Source organism: Schistocerca serialis, unplaced genomic scaffold (genome assembly GCF_023864345.2).
Source record: "Schistocerca serialis cubense isolate TAMUIC-IGC-003099 unplaced genomic scaffold, iqSchSeri2.2 HiC_scaffold_897, whole genome shotgun sequence".
Lineage (NCBI taxonomy): Eukaryota > Metazoa > Arthropoda > Insecta > Orthoptera > Acrididae > Schistocerca > Schistocerca serialis.
Window position 1 is genome coordinate 1561547 of NW_026048515.1, and position 18040 is coordinate 1579586.

Sequence of the window (18040 nt, forward strand, 5' to 3'; positions counted from 1 at the left end):
TCAACAACAGACATAAATACGCATGCACGCATGGCTACACATACACACGCACGCACGGCTACACACACACACACACACACGCACGCACGCACGCACGCACGCACGCACACACACACACACACACACACACACACACACAAAACACAAATGCAACTCACACCAGTGCGACTAAGCATCTCCACTGTATGGCGTGTGGCAACATTCCTTCTCACAATATTGTTACAGTCACCTTCATGTCACCAGCACCTCAGACCTGCAGGAATGGGAACCTGCTTCATGTGGCCTCAACTTACATTGAGCACATGAATGGACACAGAACTGTCCACTTTGGGAATACCCGGTACGTAGTTGCTAATCATGCCCTAATGCAACTGTACCCTAATGAACAACTTAAGGGATCTGAATGCTGCTGTACCATATTTACATCCTCCCATCCATTTACTAGCTCCCCTGAGCTATGCAGATGGGACCTTGCCCTCCAGTTTATTGTCATATCCCAACATGGTCCTAAACTTAAGCTCTTGATATAGAATGGCCCCCTCTCACTTTTTGTTATTATTCATTTATTTATTCACTCAGTTATTTCCTTTATTGTATTTTACCTTTTTACCTCTGCTTTCTGTCCCTCTCTATTTGTCTTTCTTCCCATCCTAATTATTTTGCTTTTTGTTCTTAAAGCTACGATTCATTTATTTTTTCTTCCTCTTAATCCAGCTTTACTTCTCACTATATAGCCATCATCTGTAGACTGAAACTGAACACAATTCTTACTGATGTACTATCTTTGACCTACTTTCTCTGATGCTACTCCTTCATGTTTTTTGCACTTTGTCATCACAACAGGTGAGCTGATGGTAAGTACAGGCCAGCACTCCAGTATCATCTATATTACAAACAGACCAACCCAACTGATGGTTCATGGTGAACAGTCTCAATTGCAGGTTGCCTATCTAATGACATCCAGGTGCAACAAAAATTTGACTGTCAATATTTCGTATAATTATAGCACAAATTTAAAAATTTGAAGTGCTGTCATATTCTGCTCATTATGAGGTATAATCTTACGTTAAAGGTTTAATGTAGTAAGACAAGTATTGCAGGTAGAAACCGTGTATATGTATTGGGGCAGTGTAGCTAACTACATGCGAATTACCCTGGCGATATTCATCCAGTTTTCGAGAATGAGAGAAGTTAGTGACTTCCAATAAACTTTATATACAATTTCAGATCTTTATAAATTTTTTCTCATTGACATACTTCACAAAATGATTAAAGGAAAATATTTATTGCTTACTGCCTTTTTACTGTTCTTACAGTAAAACTTTTGCATCAGCCATGACATTTTAATTTGTCATCTCTTTCCTATTAACTCTATTTGCAACACACTTTGCAGACAGTATCCAAATGTACCATGACATCACTGTATGACATGAAGTTCAGGAGATATAATAGCATAAAGCTCAAGAAATAGTGCAAATTGTTGTTGTTGCTATTCAGGTCTTCAGTCCAAAGTCTGATTTGATGCAATTCTCAGAGCTACTCTAACCTGTCCAAACCTCTTCATCTCTGAAAAACTACCGCATCTTACATCCTTCTGAATCTGCTTATCATATTCATCTCTTGGTCTCCCGCTATGATTTTTACCCTCCACATTTCCCTCCAGTACTAAACTGGTGATCCCTTGATGTCTCATAACATACTCTGTCAACTGATCCCTTCTTCTAGTCAGGTAATCCCACAATTTCTTTCCTCCCCAGTTCTGTTCAGTTACATGATATACCTCTGCAATCTTCAGCATTCTTCTGCAGCTTCACGTTTCAAAAACTTCTATTCTCTTCTTGTCTAAACTTTATTGTCCATGTTTCACATCCATACATGGCTACATTCCATACAGTGCAACCCTGCAATATTGTTATCTTTGTATACGTACTTCCATGTGGTGAAACTTCTTGATGTGTGAGTGGTGCTTTAGATTATATGTAACCATACACATAAAAAAATGTGCATCATACAGTCTTCACTGTTGCATGATCGCAACCAGTCAACATTATAATGTTATGGCGTGGATTTTCAATAGCACCACCACCCCAAGGAAACTTCATCCTTTGGGGAAATAAAAAGTGAAAGCTAATGTAAAATGTATCTTTACGTGAACTAGCCATCTGAAGATGAACCTGTAATATTCGAAACTGGTAAAGGTGCTATTTAAATAAACAAAGTTGCTTGTCACTGCTATCTTCTATGTAAGAGTCAACTTATATTTTGTACACTCCCACAGGCTCACAATGTCAGTTTTTGACAAAATAGCATGGAAATTAGATTTTTTTGCTTTTAAGAACACCAACAAATTGGCTTAGTAAGCTACAACCTACCAGATACACCTCCAACAGTATTATGAAAAGGATAGTTGCTACTCATCTTATAGCAAAGATGGCAAGTCACAGATAGGCACAACAAAAAGAATTCACAAATATAGATTTCGGGCAGTAAGGCCTTCATCAAAATTAGATGACAAACACACACACACACACACACACACACACACACACACACACACACACACACACACGCGCGCGCGCGCGCCCGCGCACGCACACGCACACACACACAAATGCAACATACACACACAACTGAAATCTCTGGCAACTGAGGCCACACTGCGAACAGCAGTACCAGAGGTGGCGGTAAGGAGGAGGCTGGGGCAGAGAGGGGGAGGGATAGTAGGGTAGGAGTAGCGGTCACTGACGTGCTGTTGGGGAGTGTACAGGGATGAGTTGGAAAGAGGGTAGGGCAGCTATGTGCTGTCGAGAGGTTAGATGGAGGGCAGTGGAGAGGTGGGGATAGCGGAAGAGGAGAAAAGTAAATGTAGTGCTGGTATGGGAACAGAGAAGGGGCTGGATAGAAGTGGGCAATGACTAATCTTCATTAGTCATTGTCCTCTCCCATCCATCCATGAAATGACCGAGCAGGAGCTTGAGAGATACACTGAAAAATTAACTGACATGACTAGGATGAAACAACCAGTGTTTTATCTTAACAAATTCACCAAAAAGCAAATGGTTTTCTGATGCAATAACAGAGAGTGCTTGAGACTGTTCAAAGGAAAATGATTGGAATTATGACAATGTAGTTAAATTGACTAAACGAGGTACTTGATTTGTGATATCTGAAATAGAAGCAACAGTTATATATCTGGGACAAAATCCTACAAGTCTTTGTATCATAGATGAATTTCTAATAATGCATTGGAAGCCAATTCCACTAGAAGCTAACTTTTAAGTAGCCAAAACATTGGCTCCAGATTCAAGGTAAATGCACACACTAGTTTTCTGTAACAGTAGGTGAACTGAAGGCACACTTTGTTCTCCGCATCCCTATGTCACAGACAAGGAAATCTACCACTCAAGGTAACTGGTCAAATTGGGTCCTCTCATCCTGTGATCTGAGTGACATGCACCTCCTTTTCTACCTTTGCCATCCTATTTCACTCTTGTCTCTGAGCAAGGAACTAATAGTTCCGAAAGCTAGTATGGTGTCATCACTTTCACTGTTATAACTGTCTACCGGCAATACTAAACATTTTACTTCCTGAAGGTAAGCGACGGCCAGAAATTCTGCCTCATAATTTATTAGTTTTCTTAGTTGAATTAAAGACATTCTCATGCTAATGTACTCTGTTATTATTCACAATTTTACACATAAATGACAATGGATCATGCTGTCAATTCTTTGGGTTATTTGGGTATTTGTGTCACCTAGTGATCCACCCAGAACAGGCTTTCATGTTGGGATAATAATGAGCCATTTTGGTCCCATGGGATGCCTGCGAAATAAATGTCCACCTAGACAGATACCAACATGCTTGGATAAGCCTTATACAACTAGCATCACAACAGGTGCCCAAAGGGTTGTCTACAAATGACTGATTTGGCTTAACTGCCATACATCCCTTCACCATGTAGTGTAACGGCACAAAAGTATTTATACATCCCATCAGCATTTAGTGTAATGGAACAGAAGTACTTTTATTACAACTTGAGATTGAGGTGTTTTCCTTCTTTCTTAATAGTGATTTGTGCCATTATTGAAATCCAGGGAGTGAAGTCCACATCCCCACTCCCTGTGACAAACAATGTTCCACTTCTGCACTGCATAGTGTTTGCTGAAGCACACAGAGTTTACGGATATGGAGGACTGTGGGTACCTACCACTCCATAGCCCATTAACCTCAGGTTTGCCAGACTTGTACCAATAAAGACAGGACAAGTTGCTTAAGGTGCCGACCATTTGGCATGAACCGGGGGTCATCCATGCCTTATCGAATGTCATGGATTGTACAAACTCTGTATCAAGAACACGGGCAACAATCGGTCTCACATTATCTTGTCAGAAGATAACATCACAAAGACCTCAAAGATATGGTACAGTCACCAGGTTAACATGTCAGAAATGAGGCACCTGGTGTGCAAATTACTCGTTATGTGAACGAGAGGTGACTGTTTTGTGTACCCAATGGCACCCATACTATCACACAAGTTGCTGGACGCATATGACAATCATAGATGCAATGTGACAATTTGTTCTCCATGGAGCTTCCACATGCAGGTACATTCACTGCGTGTACAGAACCAGGAATTTTCTGAAAAAGACAGTGTACCACTATGTCAGTTTCCAGTGTCATTACGGGGTGCACCAGCACTGGTGTGTATCTCTTTGTCACCATGTGAAGGGAAACCACAACAATGGTCACCATGCTGACAGCACATGGTGCTCCATATGTGGTCACACTGTCAATGTGGATACTTTTACTGCTGCAAATTAGCCCATTTTCTGACTCAGATTCATGACATGGTTGTAGATTCCTATAGAGATGAATGAACAATATCTGTTCTTTTTGGCATTAGTTGTGTGACGTTGCTAAAATCCTGCATGGTGTCAAGTAAGGCTCTCCTGAAACCATTAGTTCTATATTCACATGACAGTTGTGAGACCCTCATAAATGTTGTTGTTGTTGTGGTCTTCAGTCCTGAGACTGGTTTGATGCAGCTCTCCATGCCACTCTATCCTGAGCAAGCTTCTTCATCTCCCAGTACCTACTGCAACCTACATCCTTCTGAATCTCCTTGGTGTATTCATCTTTTGGTCTCCCTCTACGATTTTTACCCTCCATGCTGCCCTCCAATGCTAAATTGGTTATCCCTTGATGCCTCAGAACATGTCCTACCAACCGATCCCTTCTTCTAGTCAAGTTGTGCCACAAACATCTCTTCTCCCCAATCCTATTCAACACCTCCACATTAGTTATGTGATCTACCCATCTAATCTTCAGCATTCTTCTCTGGCACCACATTTCGAAAGCTTCTATTCTCTTCTTGTCTAAACTATTTATTGTCCATGTTTCACTTCCATACATGGCTACACTCCATACAAATACTTTCAGAAACGACTTCCTGACACTTAAATCTATACTCGATGTTAACAAATTTCTCTTCTTCAGAAACGCTTACCTTGCCATTGCCAGTCTACATTTTATATCCTCTCTACTTCGACCATCATCAGTTATTTTGCTCCCCAAAGAGCAAAACTCCTTTACTACTTTAAGTGTCTCAATTCCTAATCTAATTCCCTCAGCATCACCCGACTTAATTAGACTACATTCCATTATTCTCGTTTTGCTTTTGTTGATGTTCATCTTATATCCTCCTTTCAAGACACTGTCCATTCCGTTCAACTGCTCTTCCAAGTCCTTTGCTGTCTCTGACAGAATTACAATGTCATCGGCAAATCTAAACATTTTTATTTCTTCTCCATGGATTTTAATACCTACTCCGAATTTTTCTTTTGTTTCCTTCACTGCTTGCTCAATATACAGATTGAATAACATTGGGGAGAGGCTACAACCCTGTCTCACTCCCTTCTCAACCACTGCTTCCCTTTCATGCCCCTCAACTCTTATAAGTGCCATTTGGTTTCTATACAAATTGTAAATAGCCTTTTGCTCCCTATATTTTGCCCATGCCACCTTCAGAATTTGAAAGAGAGTATTCCAATCAACATTGTCAAAAGCTTTCTCTAAGTCTACAAATGCTAGGAACGTAGGTTTGCCTTTCCTTAATCTAGCTTCAAAGATAAGCTGTAGGGTCAGTATTGCCTCACGTGTTCCAATATTTCTAAGGAATCCAAACTGATCTTCCCAGAGGTCGGCTTCTACTAGTTTTTCCATTCGTCTGTAAAGAATTCGCGTTAGTATTTTGCAGCCGTGACTTATTAAACTGAGAGTTCGGTAATTTTCACATCTGTCAACACCTGCTTTCTTTGGGATTGAAATTATTATATTCTTCTTGAAGTCTGAGGGTATTTCGCCTATCTCATACATCTTGCTCACCAGATGGTAGAGTTTTGTCAGGACTGGCTCTCCCAAGGCTGTCAGTAGTTCTAATGGAATGTTGTCTACTCCCGGGGCCTTGTTTCGACTCAGGTCTTTCAGTGCTCTGTCAAACTCTTCACGCAGTATCATATCTCCCATTTCATCTTCATCTACATCCTCTTCCATTTCCATAATATTGCCCTCAAGTATATCGCCCTTGTATAGACCCTCTATATACTCCCTCCACCTTTCTGCTTTCCCTTCTTTGCTTAGAACTGGGTTTCCATCTGAGCTCTTGATATTCATACAAGTGGTTCTCTTTTCTCCAAAGGTCTCTTTAATTTTCCTGTAGGCAGTATCTACCTTACCCCTAGTGAGATAAGCCTCAACATCCTTACATTTGTCCTCTTGCCATCCCTGCTTAGCCATTTTGCACTTCCTTTCGATCTCATTTTTGAGACTTTTTATTCCTTTTTGCCTGCTTCATTTACTGCATTTTTATATTTTCTTCTTTCATCAATTAAATTCAATATTTCTTCTGTTACCCAAGGATTTCTATTAGCCCTCGTCTTTTTACCTACTTTATCCTCTGCTGCCTTCACTACTTCATCCCTCAAAGCTACCCATTCTTCTTCTACTGTATTTCTTTCCCCCATTCCTGCCATTTGTTCCCTTACGCTCTCCCTGAAACTCTGTACAACCTCTGGTTTAGTCAGTTTATCCAGGTCCCATCTCCTTAAATTCCCACCTTTTTGCAGTTTCTTCAGTTTTAATCTACAGTTCATAACCAATAGATTGTGGTCAGAGTCCACATCTGCCCCTGGAAATGTCTTACAATTTAAAACCTGGTTCCTAAATCTCTGCCTTACCATTATATAATCTATCTGAAATCTATCAGTACCTCCAGGCTTCTTCCATGTATACAATCTTCTTTTACGATTCTTGAACCAGGTGTTAGGTATGATTAAGTTGTGCTCTGTGCAAAATTCTACCAGGCGGCTTCCTCTTTCATTTCTTAGCCCCAATCCATATTCACCTACTATGTTTCCTCCTCTCCCCTTTCCTACTACCAAATTCCAGTCACCCATGACTATTAAATTTTCGTCTCCCTTCACTATCTGAATAATTTCTTTTATTTCATCATACATTTCTTCAATTTCTTCGTCATCTGCAGAGCTAGTTGGCATATAAACTTGTACTACTGTAGTAGGCGTGGGCTTCGTGTCTATCTTGGCCACAATAATGCGTTCACTATGCTGTTTGTAGTAGTTTACCCGCACTCCTATTTTCCTATTCATTATTAAAGCTACTCCTGCATTACCCCTATTTGATTTTGTATTTATAACCCTGTATTCGCCTGACCAAAAGTCTTGTTCCTCCTGCCACCAAACTTCACTAATTCCCACTATATCTAACTTTAACCTATCCATTTCCCTTTTTAAATTTTCTAACCTACCTGCCCGATTAAGGGATCTGACATTCCACGCTCCGATCCGCAGAACGCCAGTTTTCTTTCTCCTGATAACGACGTCCTCTTGAGTAGTCCCCGCCCGGAGATCCGAATGGGGGACTATTTTACCTCCGGAATATTTTACCCAAGAGGATGCCATCATCATTAACCATACAGTAAAGCTGCATGCCCTCAGGAAAAATTACGGCTGTGATTTCCCCTTGCTTTCAACTGTTCGCAGTACCGGCACAGCAAGGCCGTTTTGGTTAGTATTACAAGGCCAGATCAGTCAATCATCCAGACTGTTGCCCCTGCAACTACTGAAAAGGCTGCTGCCCTCATGAATACAAATAACAATATCACTGAATGATAAACCACAGCCATGAAAAGGCCACTATCCTGCCACTGTTGAATTCTGATAAGCTATAACACGATTGGCTGATGTGTCATATTAATAGATGTCGCCTCTCTCCTCTTTCCTACAATAATTAATATTTTTTTGGTACTAACTTTTAGGAAGTGAACAATGAAAGGCCTGATTGATAACAGTTAATGATAGGTCACACATTTATTACCAAAGTGATTACTTATTTCAAAACCAAATTAAATTCACTCAGTTTCAGCAACATCTTCCATGCCACAATACGGCATTAATTATGAGGTCATTAGGAAAGTAAGGAACATTTTCTCTACAGAAATTTTTATCTGATACAATTAAAGAAAACTGTATTTCATATACAATTTGATACCCAAGCTACTTTTCTACATAGTCACTGTTCAAATTTAGGCACTCATCATACCATTTTCTATGCATCCTGCATACTCAGTTTCCACCAAGTTGTTGAACCACTGATTAATGACTTCTTTAAATTCATCATCACTTCTGTAGTGTTGTCCACTCAAAAAATAATTTGGGGAATAAGTGATAATCATTTGGGGTTAAGTCCAGACTGTGTGACGGATGTTGAAACATTTCCAGCTGAAACTGCCATGTCACACCCACTGCAAGCAGACAAGCATTATAATGAAGGAGGATGACTCCATTGGTTAGCATTCCATGCCTCTGGTTTTTAATGGCACAGTGGAGTCGTTGAAGTATGTGACAGCAGGCCACTGCATTTATGGTCTCACCTTTAGGCATGTGGTCAATTAGCAGGACACCCTTATGACCTCAAAACATCGTAGCCATAATCTTTCTGGTGCTCAGAATTTGTTTTGCTTTTCTTGATGTCATTGTGGATTGCAAATGATGCCATTCCATTTATTGGCACCTTGTCTCTGGTGTGAAATTTGTTATCCAAATCTCATCACCAGTGACAATTTGATTCAAAAATTCATCATCATCCCTTTCATAGCAACTGAGAAATGTCAATGCAGTTACCATTTGCTTGGTTTCGTGTTCTGAAATATACCAGGCCATGACAATTAATTAGCAAATATTCATCTTCACTTCTCAACAATCTCCGGTGCTGCAGTAGCTGTCAAAGAATTTGCAAGTTATCTGCTGCACCAAAGTTTGCTGCAACTTGCTGAGCCCTTGACAGTGTCTATAGATTTTATAGTGCTAAGAGAAGTTTCAAAAAATTCAGGTTGACACCATGTCCTCTTTCAAAATTACATATTTGTTGCATAATACTGTAACAAAATCAGCTGACAACAACTGTCGGAAAACTACGCCACTCCTTATATATTTGTAACAATTACTGACTATGTCATCCATTATTGGAAATAGAAAATTATGGATTAAAATCAAAATCTTGCAAGAGTGCACATACTGTCATCATTCAGTTATGCATTAACTCATTCCTCTCATACTGCAACATAAAGCTTTACATGGCTTTTAGCTTTTAATATTGAAATTTATAAAATATATTCACTAACAATGATTTTTTATAAAGTTGCTTATCTCATGATGATTATTAGTTGGAAAATGTTTCTAACATTTTTGTGAGTTTACTACACAAATACAAACAGCATGCCAATTTCAATCCTCACAAAAATTACCCTGCAGTTACAAAATGAGAACTGTTTATGTTTTATGTTCAAGTGTTGATTAGTAACAGTCAAACCAGTGCAGAAATATATGTTTGTTTGCTAAAGTCAGAATGAAATTAATGACAAAATATGAATTGGTATAATAAACTGAATTCTAAATGATCAGATAACTGGAATAAGGCTGTCACAAAATTGTTATAAGCCTGCAAGTGTGACAGTCTGACACCTTAGGTCAACACTTCAAGTCATCCTTATCCTAATGATCATATACTGTTATGTTACATTGGTACGTTCAGTTCGTCTGACAAAATTCGAGGAATCCTCCTGGCACACACATTTTATAGCCAGATCTGCAGTAATAATCTTGTCAAACACAGTTTTTGAAATGTCTGAAAGAATGAGTGCAGTTCACTAATTGTGAAATGCCTGTCTTCTTGGATTTTTGTTTCAATCCTTGCTTGGAATCTATCAGTCACCAAGGAGGGTCAGCCAGACGGATCTCTGTCACGAACATTCTTCCGTCTGCCATTAAACACGATACATCACTTCAGAACATATACACACACACACACACACACACACACACACACACACACACACACACACACACAGAGAGAGAGAGAGAGAGAGAGAGAGAGAGAGAGAGAGAGAGAGAGAGAGAGAGGCATAATGTGATCTCCTCACAATCAATCAACATTCAAAAGTGATTTCTGCTGTGAGAAACTCAGTGTGTAATCTTCCCTTATATAAAGAATGTGGATGGTTCCAGTCTATCTACTTTGATGGTTGTGCTGAAATGAAATAATCATATGGCACTAATGGTCAGGAGACCCTGTCTGGGTTAGTTCGGCCACCTAGTGCAAGTTTTTGAATTTCACTCAACTCCAACAACTTGTGTGACAATGATAATGATTAGATGAAACACAAATACCCAGTCTCCGAGGCAAGAAAATCCCTGACGCAACTGGGAATTGAACCAGGGCAGCAATGAGATGCAGATATGGTTGTGCTGAAATGTTATTTGCATATGCAAAAATGTAGTACACATCATGTCTATCTGACATTGTCACACGATGTGTTCATGGCATTGCTATTGTAATGGCCAGCTTTATACAGACTGTCTTTAATTTTCTAAAATTTAAAAGAAAACGGTCAACAAAAGTGACTGTAGATATGCTCAATTTGGAGATAACAGAAAATGTCATCTAAGGCTGAATGTCTTTCAGAATAATTTCGCACCAGTTGTCAGGATGCTTCTCAATGCTGGAGAGAGAGAGAGAGACCACACAGCTAGAGAATACAGGATTACTCGGTAATTATCAAGGACCACATTCCACAGAAAATATATGATAAATATGCTCAACACCAGATTTTTTTTGTAGGTGTAAGGAAGTAGTTTTATTTGTCAAGGAAGGAAGCCCTTGCATGATTGTGTGCCAGATGAATAGCTCAATACTTGCTGCATATGACAACTTACTGATAGTCAAAAATAAGTTTAGTATCAGTCAAATCTGTTTTGCTAGGTATTTTACATTACTGAGTAAATTTTTAAGAAAGATCATAGATGTTACAACAGATCTGCACAAACTTTGATAAAGAAAGATTTTTCATGACATAATTACAGAAAAAATTAATATAAAAAAAGCAAACATAGGAAAAAGCTTGTAATTAGTTAGCAGCAAATAAAAAGCATGTAAAAGTTGCAAGCTTCATAAACTTTAAGAGCCTCGCACTTCTTCATTACTTAAAAAGGGAGGAAAGGGAAACAGCAAGAGAGACTTTACATGCATTAACTATGAAAATCGTAAAAGACTGAGGGCCATGCGAGACTTTTTTTAAAAATATGAGACGGAAATTTTTGATAGAATGTTAGAAACCATCCTCAGATGTGAATGAAATGAGGTGTTTCAATAGAATTTCTGGACCAGTTTTGATTATATTAGAATTTGATTGCAACAAAGCTATAAAATGTAGCTGAGCATGAGTAATCTGCAATAAAGGTTGCCAATTATATTGTCATTCAAAATGAAATGAGGCTGGAAATCAGTTTAAGAGATTTGACCACCTACATGAAGACGGGAATACTTTTACAGAACCAAAGACTGTACTAAAAGCTGGAAGGTGACTATCAACAGCTGTCAAGTAATGTATAAAATGCATGTTTGACCATAAGCTGCTTTTATTTTAAACCCAAAGAAAAGATATTAATACTAAGAATATGCTTGGTATTAGTATGTTTGCTTCTAAAACCTTGTGTCATACATTGATATTCATGACATTATTATTTAAGTAATGACAAATGTAATGTTGTGGCTTAAACCATTTTAACCCTTATGAAATGTTCCATGACTGAAACCGGTCAATATTTGGGTTTACAATAAAAGCAGCTAATTGCCAAACATGTATTTTATACATAGTGATCTGAGGTCTAGTGGGGATACAGCTGAATTTTTTCTATAAGCTAGGTGTTTCTATATCTTGATGTCATTTTTAGCACTGTCAGTTGACCAAACTGAGTGCACTACAGCCATCTTGAAAAGTTGGTATTTGTGGGAGAATAGTGTGAAAGAAGGGAGATTAGAATTTAACATCATGCCAATAAACAATTTTAACACCTTCCTACAAAAAAGACAGGCTTTTTGTTATATCATCAGGAACCTTTTATCTCCTCATCATCACTGGAAGATATATTGTTAGAGAGAAATGATCACCATTTGAAGAAGGCAAGAAGCTTTAGTGGCAGATTTCGGTATGTGTCGGTGACTGGCACAAATGCAATGTCTCCAAATTCATGTTGTTCAGAGGCCAGCTGGTCCTGAAGGGTTTTCGCTTTGTGGCTGTACTCCAGTCTACGCCTTGTAGCAGTCTTGATGTGCTGCTGGAGTCTAGAAACATCTGCAACATGAAAGGAAAAGAGTTAGTAAAAATATTTAATAACTCTAGCTTAGTAAAAATATTTAATAACTCTAGCTTAATTTTAGGTGACAAACAAAGGCAAAATAATAAGAAATATTACAGATTTTTGATTGAGGTATCACTGAAAAGAAAAACCAACAGCAAGCACAAAATGGTTACATTTTTCTAAGATCTGAAGACAAATATTTAAAAAAGAGAGCATGGAGAACAGGTAACTTAGTTAAAACGTCACAAAAAAATGACCATTGAGAAATTAACATTCTTCTCTCTCAGAATGTGTTTCTTAAATTATTTTGTATTCTTTATGAATGCATCTGGATAGATAAATATCTGAGGTAGTTAAGGTGGAGAAAAGGTGGGAGGGAGTCACACACGTGTAATGGTGTACCACATAACAACATCAAAAACTTTACACTTTTATTTCTTTGTTTTGTCATAGGAAGCAAAAATTACTTTGTAAGAGCCCTATACCCTTACATGCCATATTTCTTTACTATACCATTTATTTTCATATTTTATTATTATTTACCCTTTCAAATGGAGTCTGGCTGCTTATCAATGGTAAGTATGTGGTTGCAGGGCAAATACTACACAGTTATTAACAGAATAAGAAAAGTATATCTCTGGCCATAGAGAAGCTGTGTTAGAGGTGCCAATGTTAGCAGTATCTCAATGCAAGTTTCAGTTCTGTGAAGCCATGGGAAAATGATGTGTTAGCTTACAGACCTCCTGATTTGATAAATATTTCAATGGAGCATGAGAGATGATATTACAAAATAAAGTCACGCATCCATGTCAGGAACACATGGGCAATATAGAATTTCAGATTGTAAGGGTTTAGTGGTATCTCATAGTACACAGCCTATTGAACTTTTTTTGAATCTTTATGAGGAACTGAATAGTAACCAAATGACATTCATGAACTGTCAGTGTTCTTGTATGTTTGCTTCTAAAAGCCCTGTGTTGTACATTAATATTCATAACATTATCTACACACTATTGAAGTAGTGACAAATATACTGTTATGGCTTAAACCATTTTAACCCTTATCCGTGAAGATGGTCCATGACTGAAACTAGTCAATATTTGGGTTTACAATAAAAGCAGCTGATGGTCAAACATGCAACCTTCACTACCTAATTTATTACGGAAAAGTCACTGATTTCACTTAACACAATAAGAGGAGAAAGTATCACTTTATTTTGTTCTGGGTTAAGTAGAAAACAAACTGTAAGAAACACATTGAAATTAAATACAGAGCACAACAGGAAAGAACTTCGAAAACATTTTACGACTCTCAACAAATAACATAAAAAACCTCAAGTGTCATAGGCATGATGGGACATACATTTGCTAACAGTTCAGGGGAATTGGAAAGTGGAATGAAGGATGTGCAGTGTCATAATTGTAAAGTGACTCACTCCAAAACACAGCAGAAGACTGCAATTATCATCAATGGAACACACAAATAACTAACAAACTAAGCACTAGCTATAACAAAAGACGTTACATTATCTTTTACACTTCAGCACAAAAATGCTGTCAACTATATACAAGATCAAAACAGAAACTGGACTTGGTAATGGGCACATGGCCACAGCTCTTAACGTTTTGTTATTCACTTGAATGTAACTTCTTTAGCCCTCCCCCCCCCCCCCCCCCCCCCCAAATAAATAAATTCCAATAGCTTTGACTAAATTTGCAACTGCTAAATGAACTTTTAAACATAGTTAAAGGGTGAGGGGTGTTACTAGTGGCAGTCACATATTCCATCACCTCGCAGACTCCAATAGATTAACACAATATACTCTGCTGCACTGAAAGCAATTTCTATGGAAGTTGCGCTGAAGGGTGTGGAGAGTGTTGTTGTTGTTGTTGTTGTTGTTGTGGCCTTCAATCTACAGACTGGTTTGATGCAGTTCTCTATGATAGTCTATCCTGTGTAAGCCTCTTCATCTCTACGTAACTACTGCAAACTACATCTGTTTATCATATTAAAGCCTTGGTGTTCCTCTAAAATTCTGCACCCCCACCACCACATTTCCTTCTGTTCCCAAATCGATAATGCCTTGATGCCAGAAAGTGTTCTATCTAATGATCACCTGTTTTAGTAAAGATGTGCCAAAATTGCCCCCAGTTCTATTCAGTACCTCCTCATTCGCTATTTGATCTACACACCTAGTCTTCAGCATTCTTCTACAGCATCACATTTCATAAGCTTCTATTCTCTTCTTGTCTGAGCTGCTCGTTGCCCACAGTTTTCCTTTGTGGGGAGTGTTCTTAGGGGAAAAATTTATGTAAAATATTAAAGAAGTCTGGCTCAGTTTCTGATCCATGTATATCGGTCTTTGACTGTCAACAGTGCAGAAGGTCATGCAGAACAAAATGTACAATAACAAATCACTAACCTACACAGAAACTTCAATACAATAACAAATCACTAATCTACACAGAAACTTCAATGTCATGCTGATATGCATACTGTACTTACCAGACACAGCATATTTCAGTGATATGGGTAAACAAGAACCATTCTGAGCAGGTTCCAACAAACGCAAAACTCCACCATCAGCTCCCCAACTAAACTGTGGTGTTGGAGCAAGTGGACTTGCATTTAATTTAGCTGTGTCACTCTGCTCCTCTGTGTTTGTACGGATTTGGAAATTAACACGCACCTCATAGCTAGCATGAAGGAGAAGTGGAGTGTGCAAGCTCTGATTATGAATTAGATCAGTTTCATGAGTTTCAACAGTTGCAGAAGTCAAACGCTGACCGCTAACAGCATCCGTAACAATTACTTTACAAAGTGTGGGGTGATTGTTTATCCTGCAACAAGAACAGAGTCAATTTAAAAGACTTACTTTTATTGTTGTGAACGGCTTGAATAAACACATTTAAGGTTTGTGAGGATAAAATCTTAAGATTTGGTGGAAAAATTTAAGGAACTGTATACAAACACTCCTGAAATCTAATTGAGTATGCGCAGTTCAATACAAACTGACCATCTAAATACCTATGTCTAAACTCGGGATTTGGAATGAGATATTATGTGTCATGATTGAATGGCATTTCAGTTTCCCTAAATAAGTTAAACAATGGAAAATCCAGGATGGAATGTGACAATATTACGAAAAGAAAAGTTGCTACTCACCATATAGTGGTGATGCTGAGTCGCAGATAGGCACAACAAAAAGACTTTCACAATTAAAGCTTTCAGCCATCACACACACACACACACACACACACACACACACACAAAACAAAATTCACACACATTCAGTGTGGTTTCAGTTGTATGAGATTGCAGTTTTGTTAGTGTGTGTGTGTGTGTGTGTGTGTGTGTGTGTGTGTGTAACTCAGCATCTTCGCTATACAATTAAAGAAGTTAGTTGAACAAACAATATGCAAGGCATTAAAGAACAGATTGAGAGTACCATAAGAGAGGGTAGTGTGTTGTGCACAATTTTCACAGCACCACTTCTGCAATGTCTCAATAAGTGGTTTACAGAACAAACCAGTAAATATTACGCAAGGTGCCAAATATCCCACATTATAATGTGGCATGTAATGTGGATCTAACATACACTTCTACTTGAACCAGTATTAACAAATCTGTCACAAGACATGCGTGTATAAAAACTGCTACATGAATTCTGCATAAGTTCCTGTTAGGAATCTTCAGCTTCCCAACGAGTTAAACTATAACAAAACAAGTCATGACCTGTGCTTTTATTAAAATAGCCACAAGCTGCACATTTTAGTCTTTCCCCAATTTGGTGCTGCAATATTGTAAGCATTCACAGTGATATATGAAGAGAAAGAAAGAGGGTGTGTCAGCTGGCAGTTCTATACAGGCAATGAGAGAGCAGCAAAGATACATGTTATGAAACAAGAGACCAAGGAACACTGTCACATTCTGACAACAGTATCCACAACCTCCGAAACTGTAACACATTCATACAAAACTGGCTAATATTTTAACAACCGAGATTAGTAATTTAATTTAAGCAGTGCTATTAGGTTCCACCCTAATCACAACCTCATAATAAATAACACATTAAGAAAAAACAGTAAAATATTTATGACAACAGCACAGAAGAGAATGGTTTTAATTTCAGTGCTAGAAATTCATCCTCTCTTTTCTCACCTTTATTTAGTTACTTGAAGGTGTCATCCCACTGGCTACTGTGAGCAAACATCCCAAAGATATTTGGGCTCACATGCGAAAAAATGTCTTGGCTCAAACTCGTCTAGGGGTTGAACTGTATATGTCACATTAAATGCCCTAAATTAGACATTTGTGACCCTTTATTTAAACGGTCAGGCTGATGGCAAGTTTTGCGAAAATATATGAAACATGCAAAGTTAATATAACATATAATAACAGTAACTAAATTAATGATCCATAAATGATGTAGGCCACACAGGTGTGATTTGGTTAGAGTAATGTTTATTCAGAAAGCAAACTAATAGCAAAAGTGGTCGTTTTTATAGTTACTGTTACACTCTAGCACATACTCATTCGACACAGTTCGATCATTCAGTCTCATTGCGGAATACAAGTCCAATACTCCACCTCGTTATCTATGCAAGAAGTTAGAATTCACACCAGGCGTGCGGCTGCTCACCACTCAGAGACTAATTCACGTGATACCACACAAAGCAAAATTTTCTAAGTTGTTTCATTCCCTAGCTATCTAAAGACCGATCGTTCGCTTTTGCATCTCCACCAGCACTGTTCCTCTGCCCGTCTCTGGCCGTGTTTCCTGCATACTGAACATCGTCGCTCAACTGACTAGCACAGTTCTGTTCCCTGAAGCCATCCACCTGATTGGCTACAGCTTATTCTACATTATTTTACATTTTAAAATATTTGAATAATCAAAGCTTGGCCACTATCATGATCTAAATAAAGTAACAATAATATCCATTACATAATAAACGTTAAATTCTTTTACATAAAACCAATACAATTGCCTTCTTAACTTTGAATGTCACAGCCAGTAGCCTTGCAACAAAGTGCTTTCTGATAAATAAATAAAGTACAAAAGCAACTATTATGCACTAAGTTTATAACAAATATTCTATTACAGGGTGCATATGTGGACAAGGAAAAAACATTCCCGGATTTTTCCCAGATTTCACGGTCAAAAATACACTTTCTCCAGGGTGAAAACACACTTCTTCCATGTTAAGTGACAGTATATTTTCCCTCAGAACTGCAAAACTTATCAATCCTTTGAATGGTTATGGTTGTATACAAGAGCGTAGAATTTCCCGGCACTTTAGAAATCAAAACTCAGGGAAAAAGA

The 18040-nt window shown here is 38.3% G+C and overlaps 1 protein-coding gene across 4 annotated transcripts in view; it reads right to left on the bottom strand.

Annotated features, from left to right (window-relative positions):
* The window catches only part of LOC126452531 (UDP-GalNAc:beta-1,3-N-acetylgalactosaminyltransferase 2-like), a 150218-nt gene that overhangs the window by 19512 nt on the left and 112666 nt on the right, over positions 1-18040 (bottom strand). For all 4 annotated transcript variants that reach the window (XM_050091092.1, XM_050091090.1, XM_050091091.1 and 1 more), the window contains 2 exons: positions 15220-15554; positions 12524-12707 (listed from right to left, as the gene is read on the bottom strand). In XM_050091092.1, coding sequence (XP_049947049.1) covers positions 12524-12707; positions 15220-15554 — 519 coding nt within the window. The remainder of the gene's footprint in view (positions 1-12523; positions 12708-15219; positions 15555-18040) is intronic.